We start from the raw sequence: 13,557 nt of genomic DNA on the forward strand, positions 1-13,557 counted from the left end.
AACATTGGCTGTTGACTAACCAATGGCAATGCAACCTCCAGTATTCAACACCATTGAATTTTGCATAGCTGGCAGAACCGTTCAAAATCCGCTGAAGAGCGACGCTGAATGAACCATAGACGGCAGCATCAAGGCCCGCGCGGATGAACCTTGGATTAGGCAATGAAACCAATGGCAACATTGGCGCATGCATTAAATCGTTACTGTTTTACTGCTAAACAAGGTCACAGTTCAGGAGCTGTGGTAGAATCAACAATCAATGTCTTTGTGGATTCGTGGAGGTGATGGGACAATAAGTCCTCGCGAGTCAAATTGGCATTCAGCCAGTGTTTGTGGCTCTCGTGGAAAGTGATCAAGATGAATGGTGCTACCGTTCAATTGACAGACTCCAAGTAGTCGATGTGTTTCGCCCAGAGAGGGCACAGGTCCCCTGAAAAGCTATTGTTCCCTATTGTTTGGCCCCAGGTCACTTGCTGGAGTGCCATTCACCTGCTGCCCAAACACATCAACAGGTATTACCACATTGACAACAATATTGATGATTCTATATAAAGCAGAGGCGATTCCCATCTCACAGTTCCGTAGTCAACCCAATCCTTTCCGATCTTTGCTCCAGCAACAATAGCGCTCTCAGCGCCGAGCCATTGTGGCCTATATATATATCATTCTTCAACATTACTCTTGTGGCACAGCTGTCAATAGAATCTCACTTGCAAGTCATTGTTTGGTTATGCACAATAGCAGGCGAACTAGCGTAGCCAATTAAGACCAACAATGCCTATTGGCCGAATCGCAATGCTATTCAGGAACAATAGCCACGCAAGGTCGGCCACGGACAATGGGAACTTGTTGCGAATAGCTTCTGTTCACCAGGGTTGATTTGTCGGCTATAAAAGAAAATCTTCGCTCCTTTCTTGATCTCTTTCTTCTCTCTTCTCGATTCCTCAGCTTCAGACTTCGCAGTTGTCTTCTTTCTCAGAGAACAAGTTCTTCGTCTTGACGAGTTTCTTTCTTTCGTAAAGAAAGATACCTGCACCCACCACCACCACCACTGAAGCACATGCCCCCCTTGGCCAGAGGCCACCCGTCACCAACCCCCCCCTCGCCGACAATGTCTTCCGACGTTGGCACCACCCCTTCCACGGTGGACAACAGGTCCACCAGCACTGAGGAGGATGATCTCCTGGGTATGCTCACACTCTCGCTTACCTCCTCGCATCCCCTCCTCCCACACACAAACGCTGCTCCCTCTTCTCCTTCGGTGGTGACTAACAACGTGGCCAGCCGAGTTCGAGGCCGCTGGCAACGACAACGACACGGACAGTCTCTTCGGAGACGCGCCCGGCGACGACGACGACAACGACAGTCTCTTCGGAGACTCACTCGTCGAACCAGACGAGTCCAGCGTCGTCGCGCCGGAGTCCGCAGTCACGCCTCCGTCGCCCGCCAAGCCCTCGCCCGCCAAGCCCTTGCCGGCCACACCTTCGCCCCCGGCCCGGGCGCCTTCGCCGGCGCCCTTCGCCCTGAGTCTTCCGCCGCGCCCGCCAACCCCTCCTCCCAGTGAGGAGAAGCCGGCCAAGAAGAAGAAGGCGAAGCAGCCGAAGAAGGCTCCGGCACCCCGCGGCCGCCGCCTCAAAGGCGCGCTCGACCCCGTCCTCAAGCCCACGCTGGCGGAGCGGCTCGCCGACAGCCCGGAGACGGCCGCGCCGCCGCCCGGGCGCGCGACCGTCGACAAGCTGCACGACCTCAACAGCTGGGTGAACCGGGCCCGCATCAACCTCGAGGACTGGAAGCAGAAGGGGGAGCAGAAGGTCAGGCTGAGCAACAGCCTGAACATGGATTGGGAGTGGGTGCACGCCCACCACGGCAAGTGTCCCGGCGTCCCCGACCGGCGCGAGATCTTCGCCGCCTACCTGTCTGCCGGTGCTGGCGCCGGCACGCTCGACGAGGAGACCATGGACCGGCTGATCTACACCAGCGCTTTGGGTTGGGTCCTCAACCCAAAGTTCGTCCGGCCCAAGTTCTGGGTAGGGTTCGACCCCCTTGACCCACTCCACTGTCACCAGGAGGTGTGGGTGCCCGCCGAGCCCAGCGCCGCTGTCCCCGCCGCTTCGTCTTCGTCTCCCGCCGCCGCCGCCACATCTTCTTCTTCTTCCGCCGCCGCCGCCACATCTTCCTCTTCTTCCGCCGTCGCAACCGCCACCACCACCACACCCTCCTCTTCGTCTCCGCCCCCCGTCGCCGCTCAGAGAGCTCCGACTCCGCCTCGCGGTGGAACGTCCACGGCCGCTGGCGGTCGTGGCCATACCACCGCAGGCGCCAACAACAACAACAAGCGCAAGAGGGACGACGCCCCTGCCGCCGCCGCCGCCGGCGCCAACAGAGAGGGCGACGAGGTAGTCGAGGTTCCGCCTCCGCCGCCGCAGAAGAGGGCTCGTACCTCGCGGCGGTCGGCTGCGGTCCCCGGCTCCTCGTCGGCCGCGCCCATCGTCCTCGCGGACGATGAGGTTGCGGACCCTCGACCGGCAATGACGACGACGAACGTCGGCTCTGCTATCCCCGCCCCCGCCGCCATGATGCGCGGTGCGCCGTCGTGGCCGCAGGCCACCAACCCATCCGGTCGTCCTCCCGCCGCTCCCGCCGCCGCCGCCCACACCTCCACACCTGCGCAGCAGGTTTCCACCCCTCCCGCCAGCCAAGAGGCCGGTGGCCACGCCTACCAGACGCCGCCGAGGAGGTCTGTTTGCCCTGGATACGGCGACATGGCGGACCTGCGCGCCTGGAAGCAGCAGCAGCAGCAGCTACCGCCGGAGCAGCGGCAGCGGCAGCCGCCGTTCAAGATCTGGGACCCCAGCGCGGATTTCTCCGCCATGGCCGGCACGCTCGCCCCTGGTCAGGGCAGCGCCTATGCCGGTGGCGGAGTGCCGCGGCAGGACCCTCCTTGGACGCGGTAGATGATGGTGGATGAGAGAGGAGAGGAGAGGAGAGTTTTCTTGTTGGTGTCTCTGTTTGTTTGTGTGTGTGTGTGTGAGAGAGAGAGAGAGAGAAAGAGAGACAGAGAGACAGACAGACAGAGAAAGAGAGAAAGAGTGAAAGAGAGAGAGACAGAGACAGAGAGAGAGAGAGAGAGAGGAAGAGAGCCAAAACTACGAGCAGAGCTTGATGGTTTTGGGGAGTTTAAACTATTTTTTATGATGATGAAGATACGAGTGAATTGAACTCCATTATGATTTCCTGCCAATACTTGCCTGACTACCAACCCGACCTCTTTGTGTGTAATCCTGCCTGTTCTTGTGGCTTCTGTTGACATGCTGTGGTTCAGAGAACTCGGACGTTTGCAGAAGAGCTGACCCAAGCCGCATGGTCTCGTCTCACTCACTAGCCCGTAGTCTGCTCTCCGGAAGTCGTCATCCTGCCCCGGTCGTGGAGCCCCGGATCTGCCGCAGGGCTGTCCAATGGGAGCAGTGACAGGTCCTCTTTGGGCTGCGTGGCCCCAGTTGAGGCTCTTTTTCATGCTGGAGCCGAGCTTAAGAGGCTGCAGCTTCGGACGAAGGGAAGCGGGAGTTGCCGAGTTTAGTCCGAGCGGCCCAGTGCTGCGCCAGATATTATCAAGCCTCCGCCTGCCTGTCACTTGCGCCTGCTGCAGATTGACGTCGCATTTGGCTTTTTTTTCTTTGTCTGGCCCAGGGACACCAGTCACGTTATCGTCATTTTTTCCGACACCGGCTTCTTGTTCTGAATCCCTGGCCGCCAAAGGGCCGTATGAATCTCCTGATATCCGCTCTTTTAATCGCCGCAAATATCACCAGATGAACAATGACGAAAAAAGAGCCGTGGTCCAAGCTCAAGCTTGCTTTACATGCCTTCTTTGGCCGGCCGGGTACGCGTTGCCGGCATTGACAAGTCTGTCCGGTTAGCAGCGCAACTGGCATAGTTGGTGTGGCACTGTTAGTGCAGATGGAGGGCACCTGTGGACGCTGAAAGAATGCCCCGCGCCTCCATGTTTGGCGCCTGTATTTTGTGCCTTTGGGCGCAGATATTAGCGGCTAATACAGCGGTCGCGCGCCTTTGATAGCCAGAAAGATACAGATAGACAGGGGTCTTTGCTAGGCAATGCTAGCACTGGAGCTTCTCTTTTTGGTGGGATGAATAAAGCCAGGCGCATCATCATGTCATCAATACCGAGGAAGTCCCAGAGTTCCCACCAGCCAGCCAGCCAGCATGATATGGGCTGATCGCGACAAGACCCAGAAAAGGTCCAGAGCTCCCCCATCTTCCCTCTGCGCCTCTCCCAGCCCATTGGCTCTACTGTCTCTTGCGTGGGAGGAATGCTTCCCAAGATCCTTAAAACCTTAGCCTGCCGCTAGCCGAGTCGTCGTCCCCATACGGAGCAGCTTGTCTCTCCCTGCTCTCTTCTCCTCCTCCACACCTCACACTCTCTCTTCTTTTGTTTTTTTCCCTTGTCGTGTGCCTTTCCTTTTGCTTGTCGTTGCTTGTCCCTGAACTTGGCCCCCCAATTGACCCCTCAGAGACCCGGCAGTCATGGCTTCTCCCATCGCTTCGGCGGCGCTCAAGGCCCGCGTCCATCGCCCCTCCATGCTCAAGAAGCTGTGCCAGCCCAAGGACCTGCTTCACCACTTCCCCAACGGTGCCACCATCGGCTGGTCCGGCTTCACCGGTGTTGGCTATCCTAAGTAAGTGCGCGCCCGTGGGAGCATTCGCTGAAGCGCAGAGATGCGTCGCGACAGCGAGAGAGAGAGGGACAGAAATAGCTGACCCGTCATCCCACCGCAACCAGGAAGATGCCCACTTTCCTCGCCGACCACGTCGAGCAGAACAAGCTCCAGGGCCAGCTCCGATACACCCTCTTCGTGGGCGCATCGTCGGGCGCCGAGACCGAGAACAGATGGGCGAGCCTGGACATGATTGAGAGGCGGAGTCCCCACCAGGTCGGCAAGGCCATCTCCAAGGGCATCAACGAGGGCCGCATCAAGTTCTTTGACAAGCACTTGTCCATGTTCCCCGTCGATCTCGTCTACGGCTTCTACACCAAGGACAGGCCCAATGCCGCCCTCGACGTCGCCGTCGTCGAGGCTTCCGAGATCAAGCCCGACGGTAGCATTGTTCCCGGCGCGTCGGTTGGCGCGACGCCAGAGCTGATCCAGCTGGCCGACAAGGTATGTCGGAAAAGCCGATGGCTACCACATGCGATGTGCGCGATGTGCGGCTAACATGATTCTCCCCTTGCCAGATCATTATCGAGGTCAACACGGCCATCCCTAGCTTTGACGGCCTGCACGACATCACGATGACCGACCTGCCGCCCCGCCGCAAGCCCTACCTGATCATGGGCGTCGAGGACCGCATCGGCACCACCTCCATCCCCATCGACCCGGAGAAGGTGGTGGGCATCATCGAGTCCGACTACGCCGACCAGACCGCGCCCAACACCCCCGCCGACGAGGGCTCGGCGCGCATCGCCGGCCACCTCATCGAGTTCTTCGAGCACGAGGTCGCCCACGGCCGCCTGCCCAAGAGCCTGCTGCCCCTGCAGTCGGGCATCGGCAACATCGCCAACGCCGTCATCGGCGGCCTCAACGAGTCCAACTTCAAGAACCTCAAGGTCTGGACCGAGGTCATCCAGGACACCTTCCTCGACCTGTTCGACTCGGGCAAGCTCGACTTCGCGACGGCGACGTCGGTGCGCTTCTCGCCCGACGGCTTCAAGCGCTTCTACGACAACTGGGAGCGCTACTACGACAAGCTGCTGCTGCGCGCGCAGCAGGTCTCCAACAGCCCCGAGATCATCCGCCGCCTCGGCGTCATCGGCATGAACACGCCCGTCGAGGTCGACATCTACGCCCACGCCAACTCGACCTGCGTCATGGGCTCGCGCATGCTCAACGGCCTCGGCGGCTCCGCCGACTTCCTCCGCTCCTCCAAGTACTCCATCATGCACACGCCGTCCACCCGCCCCTCCAAGACGGACCCGCACGGCGTCTCGTGCATCGTGCCCATGTGCACCCACGTCGACCAGACGGAGCACGACCTCGACGTCATCGTCACCGAGAACGGGCTCGCCGACGTGCGCGGGCTGAGCCCGCGCGAGCGCGCGCGCGTCATCATCGACAAGTGCGCGCACGAGGTCTACAAGCCCATCCTCAAGGCCTACTTTGAGCGCGCCGAGTCCGAGTGCCTGCGCAAGGGCATGGGCCACGAGCCGCACCTGCTGTTCAACTCGTTTGACATGCACAAGGCCCTGCTGGAGGAGGGCAGCATGGCCAAGGTCAAGAGCTGGTAGATGTTGCAGTGTGGGGGGAGTGAAGGGATGTACGGGGGAGCGGAGGAAAAGTGGAGGATTGTAGAAAAGTTCCATCTTGTACACAACAGACCTGATTGCCATGTGTAGATGAGATGGCTTGCGAATGGCGCTACTCTTGGTTTATTTGGGCGGTTTGCGCTTTTACTCTGGATAGATGCATAGATTCAGATTCGAGATAAAGAGTCGGTATCCTACACTTTCTCCAACATCTGCCCCTTTTGGCAGGTTCAATCGTGTCGGACCCTACCTACTCTTTCCTCTTCCACCTTTTCCCCATTTTCCATTAGGGTTCCATTCATTTTTGAATCGACTCACAGGACATTTTCATCACCCGAACTGCTACCAGACACTCACCTTCTCCAAATCCCGACTTGAGAATTGACTGCCCTCATCATACCTTTCGCTTCTCTCCTTTCCCTGTTACAGTACCGAACCAGTCTCGCCGTCTGCCTCCCGGATCTGGCGACATGTCTCGCCGCAGGATTTCTCGGAAACAGTGCCCGGTTGAAGAGGAGGAGGAGGTAGATGAAGATTACGACACGATAAAGAAGCGCTTCCAGACATTCCCTGCATCTGGACGGTTCCAGTCCCCGACCCGACGGTACATCTTGGCTGTAAGCGGCTTTCACTACTGCTCTGATTTGACAATCCTGTACGACGACGACTACAGCATAGCTTGTTGCTCCAGTTGTCAGTGGTGCCTTACCATGGAGGAACTCGAGAAGATCACGACCTGGCCCGGTACCATAGTATCCAAATTTCACAGGCTTAGATGCCCTTTTGGGTCTCAGACCTGCGGTGAATGTAAGGGCGTTTTCACAGACTGGCTATCGTGGCAGGGCCACATGATGGCAGTCCACGTTGTGCCGGCTATGATCGAGGACGATGAGAAACAGGCCAAGTCCAAGGCAAGCAATGCATCCGACCCTTAGTCCAAGGCTTCCAAGGAAACTAACACCCACGCTAAGCTGAAGCGAAAGCGAGATGGAATGACCGCGCAAGGCACCGGTACCCCAGTCGAGCTCGCTATGACCAAAGTCGTCACTACGATTTCTATTCAGCCTGCCTCCGTCGCGACGGAGCTCTCCCAGTCCCTCATCGTTGTTGCGTCGTACGATCAGGTCCGACACAAAATCATCATAGGCTCCATGAGCGGAATCAACTCGACGGCTGGGATTATGTCGCTCTCCGCGAGGAGCGCGATCAAACAACTCAAACCTATGATCCAGCTATTAGCTGACCCGGGAGCACGGCCAAAAGTGGGAGAGCCGAAAACCATTTTTGTGCAGATGGAAAAAGACGAATACAAGGCTCTGCGAGAGAACATCGAGCTCTTGAACTCCATGTAGGGGTGAGATCACGGAGCTAGTTGCGGCTTTGGAGGATTTCTCGAATGGGGTTGCGTACGTCTGATGCTTGAGTCTCGGTGGGTAGGATACTGGGTATCGCGAAGAGGTTTCGGGCATTATCAAAGGGAGGTCGCGCGGTATCATGCTTTCATATCAGTGGCGATGCGTTGTTACATGATCATTCAAAGTTGAACAGGAGAGTCAGGGGATGCAGAGAAGCCATGCCTCAATCAGGACAGTCATTTCTCAAGATGAATCATTTCAACCGTAGTGAGGCCCATAGAGGCATCAATAATCCAGACATCTGATTTCCTCGACCTGAGCCCTCCGTGCCCCAATCCTTCCACCACATCGTGGCCGCACTCTTTCCTCAGCCTCCTCTCACTCCTTGCACCCCCTCCTGGCTTCACGATCTCCAGCGAACTTCATCTGGGTCGCTGGCTCGCGCCTTGAAAATTGATCCGCTGCTCTCTTCAAGGCTGAAATTACACACCTCCTTTCGTATCCTCTCCCCTTCGATCTCCCTGCTGGAAATCCTCACTTTCATCCTGATCACATCCGCTCACGACTTTCGATAGCGGAACCCCAATCCAAAACCCCGTATTCTCATCCACACCCCTCGCCATGCCCCTTCCTGCCAACTCACCCTCTGAGCCACCGAAACCTCTTACGGACATGGCAAGAAAGAACAGACATTCCCGAGTGCTTCCCGTGCACATTCGCTTTGACGCTCGGCACCAGCCAGTCTACGAGCGGTACCAGACCTACAAAAACACGAGCTACTCCGATGTCAAGAAATACATGCTCGCCATCTGCGGATTCGCCCAGTCCAAACATAACCTTGGCGCGACTTGCTATATGTGCTCTAACCACCTCAAGGCCGACCAGCTAAATGCAGTCATCACCTCTGTCGATGACTGCGCTCAACACCACAAACTCAATTGCGCTTTTGTACACGGCCAGGTCCCCAAGTGCCACGACTGCTCCATCACCTTCAACACGCGACAGGCATGGAAGCACCACATGCTGAGCCAACATCTCGTTCCGGACCTGCTCAGGCACGAGACGGGTGTCGTAGCCCCGGCCCCTCCCTCGCGCGACTCGCCGCCCCCCCTCGATCATGTTGAGTCGTGCCCTCTGGACCGTGCGTTTAACCCGCGATGGCCCTCTGGCTCGTCTGCACAGAAGTCGGGACAGAAGTCCGACACTCAGAACCAATCCCGGGACTGCCCCAACCGTGAAAAGCGCACGCCGAGAGGCTCCAAGCCTTCCAAGCCCCGCAAGCGAAAGGGCGACAGCCTCCAGACGCCCTCGGGCAAGACAGACCCGCCGCACAATAACAAGAGGATCAAGTCCACTCCAGGCGACTCCTCCCCGCCACCCCCTCTGACCTCCGTCGCTCCCGTCGACCCCCGGCCCGAACACCTCCTCGCCATCGTGTCGTACAACCCAGCCAGCAAGCGCATCATTGTCGGCCGCGCCGAGGACGGCTCCTGCCTCGGCGACTACCCGCACTTCACGGCCTGGGACATGATCAGACAGCTGATCCCCATGGCCAAGGGCGACCACGGGTTCTTTGCCGCCGTGCTGCTGAGCGACGAGTCGCCGGCGAACGAGCTGAGGACCAAGTACGGCACGATGAGCCGGATCGAGTACGACCACCTGCGGGCTCTCGTGGAGCTCGCGGTTGCTCTCCGGGACTGAGAAGGGCAATGCTGGCTGGGGGAGACGGGCAGAGAAGAGTGTGGGAAAAAGTTTGCATTCATCGCGTTTGCTGTGAAGAAGTTTGGTTGACGGTGAGACTCCCGCGAGTCATTTGCGACTGGGCTTTGTGTCAGCAGTGCCTAGCATTTTCTATCCAGCTTACAGGTCGTCGCGTTCACGTTGGGATTTCCGGGCGTTTCTGTGGGTGGTGCTAGGACGATAAGTGTTTGGTATTGATGCTCGAGTGCCATGCCTACGGAGCCAAGGGTAGACGGAAATGGTACAACAATACGATTTGGGGTGTTCGGTCGGCAGAGAATCAACTCAACGACCACGTATTCGAAGCATAACAAGGGCGAGATGGGTCTGAAAATGGAACTTTGGGCAGCACACGGGCGGAGTTGAATTGCTTTTTTCCTTCTTTCTTTTTGCTTGATATACTGCGCAAGAGGCACTGAATGCAGAAACAATAAATCTTCTTTTCAGGGCCAAATAACCGGAGTGTTGTTTCCCATTTCTCTCTCCATTGAAACTGGTAAGGTCGCCATGTGCCTTGGGCCAATTGAACTGTTGCTTGCGGTGATACAGTGTTTTCAGCGGGCTGATTCCTTGCCTTCAGGAATTCAAGAATTGCCAAACTGCGTACCGTCCTTGGCCATGATATGACTCGCGGGTTGTCAAACATTATGTCACTCTGCCCATGCTGAGGTTTGGTAAAGCATTGCGCCAGGGCTCAAGCACACATCGTGTCATACACACGCATGATCGTGAAACTACATTCTGACATCTCTCGGAGTGCTGGAGTCATGACAAAGTCTGCATAAACCTTTGATGGGCACATTGCACATCAATTGGTGGAGCACACATTTGATGTACTGCATGGGCATGCTTGTCCATGCAGCGATGACTATCAAATTCATGGGATTTCACTTTGAGAGCAGGATATGATGTGCCAGATGGAAGTCTGTATTGTGAAAAGACCTTTGGTGTGCTTTTGACCAGGAACTGGCTTGCTTGCTGGTGGATAACAAACGCGATTTCTTGCATCATCTTTGCTATTCTTCATGGAAAGGCAGTGAAGCCGGTAGATCTTCGGGTGACAACTTTGGATGACAACTTTGGATGACTGGGACAACTTCGGTTGACTGGGAAAACTTCGGTTGACTGGGAAATCTTCGGTTGACTGGGACAACTTCGGATAAGGCTCTCACAACGAGTGGCTTCGTTGGCAAAAAACTATAAATCGAACAGAAATTCCCCACCAACTTGGACCTGGACTCATTTCCAAACATCAACACCACCCACTGGCCTGGGCATATTGCACATCTCAACCCGCCTCGTTTCAGTCAACGTTCACTCTGAAGCTTACTCTCTTCGGACTCTTTCCTGAACCCGTCTTCACCCTCTTGTGTTGGGAGTTGGAGTCATCTCATCCACCACATCACCATACATCTCGTCCACCACACCACCATAAATATATCAACTCCCGAGTTTCACCCCTCTTCTCTCGAACGCCTTCACGACAATCACTCACCTTCATTGAAGAGTCCAGCCCTCTGGCCTCGACAGTGATCAAGCGTCATCTTTACGCCGGTTTCAAGAGCTCCAAGAACAACTGCCCAACCCAACCCCCCTCGTGACCGTTCCAGCTTGTGGGTGCCTCAGTACGCGCCAACGTACCCACGGTGGTTGTCTAGGCGCGCCAACGCATCCTCACGGGTGCCGGTCGGGTTTTGTCAACAAAGGCGAAGAAGGAGACGTCCTCTACTACTCCGGCACAGGCCGACACAAGAGCCCTGACTCCGTCATCCCTCCAAGTCAAGTCTTCGCTGGCCGGTGCGTGTCTCCAAGCTTGACAGCAATGGCATCGCAGTAAGTACAAAGTTCAACAATCCCTGTGCTCATCCTCCATGACTGGCAACTCGGGATCTGACTTGTGTGAACAGGGCTCCTCAGGATGCGGGCTGCCCCTGGTGCGGCGAGGTGATGGTCGCGGCCAGGTGGCCGAGGCACATCAAAGACAACCACCTGCACCTTGGTGTGCTACGCTGCCATGTCCCCAACTGCGGCTGGAGCACGCACTTCGCGCGCACCGACGCGCTGTTCGACCACTGGAGCAATGTGCACGACTACTACCGGCCCGGAGACCCCAAGGCGCGCAGCACCGACGAATCCCACCTGTCACGAAAGGTGCGGGAGGTCCTGGAGCAGATCCTGACCGACGACTGCAGCGAGCTCGAGGCGCGGAAGACTCGTGTCCGGTTCCTAGAGGCGGAGATCACCACATACCAGCCGGGGTATGTCCCGAGCCATGGACTGACGACGACGCCGGGAGAGCCGCTGCACGTCCTGCTCAACAAGACCAAAAGCCAGTTGGTCGACGAGGTGATCAGAGCTCGGACCCAGCTCAGTCAGGACTGGGACGGTACCCTGGCAGCCTTGACCCTCTGTGTCATCAGCAACAAAGCTCAGGCCCAACAACAAGCTGACAACCAGGGTTGATTTGGGATGGGATACAAGGTCACATGGGTGCTTGGGGCTGGAGTCAGAGAAAAGGGATGGTTCCGCTGGTTTCCGGAACAAGTAGCATTAGGGAATTGTATTATGGAATTGTAATGAGTATGGTCCAAAGCAATGGTTGTGTCTTTTTTTTCCCTGACAATGAATTGCTGACTTGTCTATCCAGCAGCAAGACATCAATTGTGATATGGCTCTGAGCAATGGCTGCCTCGCCTGCACATTTTCAGACACACTGACCGCAATAGGTTCTGCCACCATTGTTGGGTGAATAGCTTAGGCACCGCAATGCCACTCTCCGCTTTTCTTGCGGTGCGGCCAATGATAGAAATGCGGTCCCGGTGGGCATCTCCATTGTCTCACGATGTTTTGCCAGCCGAGTCCCCGCGAGGCTCGCACCAGACGGATATAAAAAGGCCACAACTCGGCGGACTCGACCTTCTTTTCTGGCAACAACATCACCATCTTTCGGCAGCCGCCCCCAACCTACCTCCCCCATCCACAAAGACAAGATCGCTGGTCGATCTTTGAAAGAAAACCGAACCATGGCTGCCCCTGCTCCGTAAGTATTGCTGCTTCGACCCTCAGGACTACCTGACTCCGAAGCCGAGAAACTAACAGTGCTGCCACAGGAACGCGGAGTGCCCTTGTGGCACTCCATACTTCGACAAAATCATGCCGCACGTCAAGGAGGCCCATGTCGCCGGCGAGACCGTGTTCTGCCCTGTTGCCAGGTGCGAATGGACGGGAGGTCGCCACCGTGACGTCGTTGACCACCTCGTCCGGGTGCACTACTACTACCAGCCGAGCGACCCGAACAAGGGGACTTCGAAGAAGTCTCACCTCAAGCGGCTGGAGAAGCTCGTCCTGCTCGACCTGATTGAGGAGGAATACCTCAAACTGGAGTCCCAGAAGGACAATGCTCGCGAGTTCGAGGAGCAGATCGCGGCGGTGGACCCAACCTTCGTCTCACAGCACGGTCTTTCGACCGTTGCTGGAGAGCCTCTCGAAGAGCGGGAGCTGAAGACTCGCACCGACAAGTGGCTCGCCAACAAGCTAGGCGACATCCGGGACCTTTCGAGGAAGTGGACCGAAGCCATGGACTGGCTGAAGGATGAGGCAGGTAGGCGGGGGATTGAGGAGTGAGGAGGAGCGGGAGGAAGAGGACGATGATGGTCAAGAGGAGGAGTACGCCGAGGAGAATAAAGAACAGACAGGAGAGTTACACCCCTGGGGCTGTAGATTAGCAATTGATTTTCGGTGCCATTCTTTCGGCACTTTTTCCTTTCAAACACACCTGGCCCATCTTATGATTTCTCTACGAGTGCTCTCCATCTGATGGAACCATCCGACTTTGTGATGTCTCCTGTGTGGCGCAAGCGCAGGATACGTGCAGACACTGCCTTCGTTTGCTCTGCGAGGGTTTTAGTCGGAAGGCAACATGAATGGCCGCAATTCTCCGATGATATGGGCCCTCGGACCATCAGCGAAGCTGCTTCTCATGCCATGGCCTCCAAGCACAAGCCCCCAAAGCCGTGAGGCTTGCATTTTCAATTGGCACACAGCACCAAGTCCCTCCGTATGTCCTGCCCAGGATGAAGTTATGGGTTGCTTACCATCCTATTGTTCCAATGGAAATCATGACTTGTACGTTAACACAAAGAC

The 13,557-nt window shown here is 56.7% G+C and overlaps 5 protein-coding genes across 5 annotated transcripts; all 5 read left to right on the plus strand.

Annotated features, from left to right (window-relative positions):
- Positions 1-1,111: 1,111 nt before the first annotated feature.
- Positions 1,112-2,954, plus strand: E0L32_005992 (uncharacterized protein; the record flags this gene model as incomplete). Its single annotated transcript, XM_031140576.1, has 2 exons — positions 1,112-1,187; positions 1,285-2,954. 2 exons carry the CDS (start codon positions 1,112-1,114, stop codon positions 2,952-2,954), a joined length of 1,746 nt encoding a protein of 581 aa, XP_030995232.1.
- A 1,588-nt stretch (positions 2,955-4,542) lies between these two features.
- On the plus strand, positions 4,543-7,671 carry E0L32_005993 (uncharacterized protein; the record flags this gene model as incomplete). Its single annotated transcript, XM_031140577.1, has 6 exons — positions 4,543-4,694; positions 4,799-5,177; positions 5,252-6,286; positions 6,640-6,936; positions 6,998-7,012; positions 7,255-7,671. 6 exons carry the CDS (start codon positions 4,543-4,545, stop codon positions 7,669-7,671), a joined length of 2,295 nt encoding a protein of 764 aa, XP_030995233.1.
- Positions 7,672-8,295: 624 nt separating this feature from the next.
- Positions 8,296-9,375, plus strand: E0L32_005994 (uncharacterized protein; the record flags this gene model as incomplete). The annotated part of the gene is made up of 1 exon (XM_031140578.1): positions 8,296-9,375. The coding sequence occupies one exon, from the start codon at positions 8,296-8,298 to the stop codon at positions 9,373-9,375; it is 1,080 nt and encodes a 359-aa protein (XP_030995234.1).
- Positions 9,376-11,236: 1,861 nt separating this feature from the next.
- On the plus strand, positions 11,237-11,877 carry E0L32_005995 (uncharacterized protein; the record flags this gene model as incomplete). Its single annotated transcript, XM_031140579.1, has 2 exons — positions 11,237-11,247; positions 11,322-11,877. 2 exons carry the CDS (start codon positions 11,237-11,239, stop codon positions 11,875-11,877), a joined length of 567 nt encoding a protein of 188 aa, XP_030995235.1.
- A 560-nt stretch (positions 11,878-12,437) lies between these two features.
- E0L32_005996 (uncharacterized protein) lies at positions 12,438-13,038 on the plus strand (the record flags this gene model as incomplete). Its single annotated transcript, XM_031140581.1, has 2 exons — positions 12,438-12,454; positions 12,525-13,038. 2 exons carry the CDS (start codon positions 12,438-12,440, stop codon positions 13,036-13,038), a joined length of 531 nt encoding a protein of 176 aa, XP_030995236.1.
- Positions 13,039-13,557: the final 519 nt, after the last annotated feature.

This window comes from Thyridium curvatum, assembly GCF_004353045.1.
Source record: "Thyridium curvatum strain D216 chromosome Unknown NODE_33_length_396248_cov_80.180210, whole genome shotgun sequence".
Taxonomy (NCBI): domain Eukaryota; kingdom Fungi; phylum Ascomycota; class Sordariomycetes; order Thyridiales; family Thyridiaceae; genus Thyridium; species Thyridium curvatum.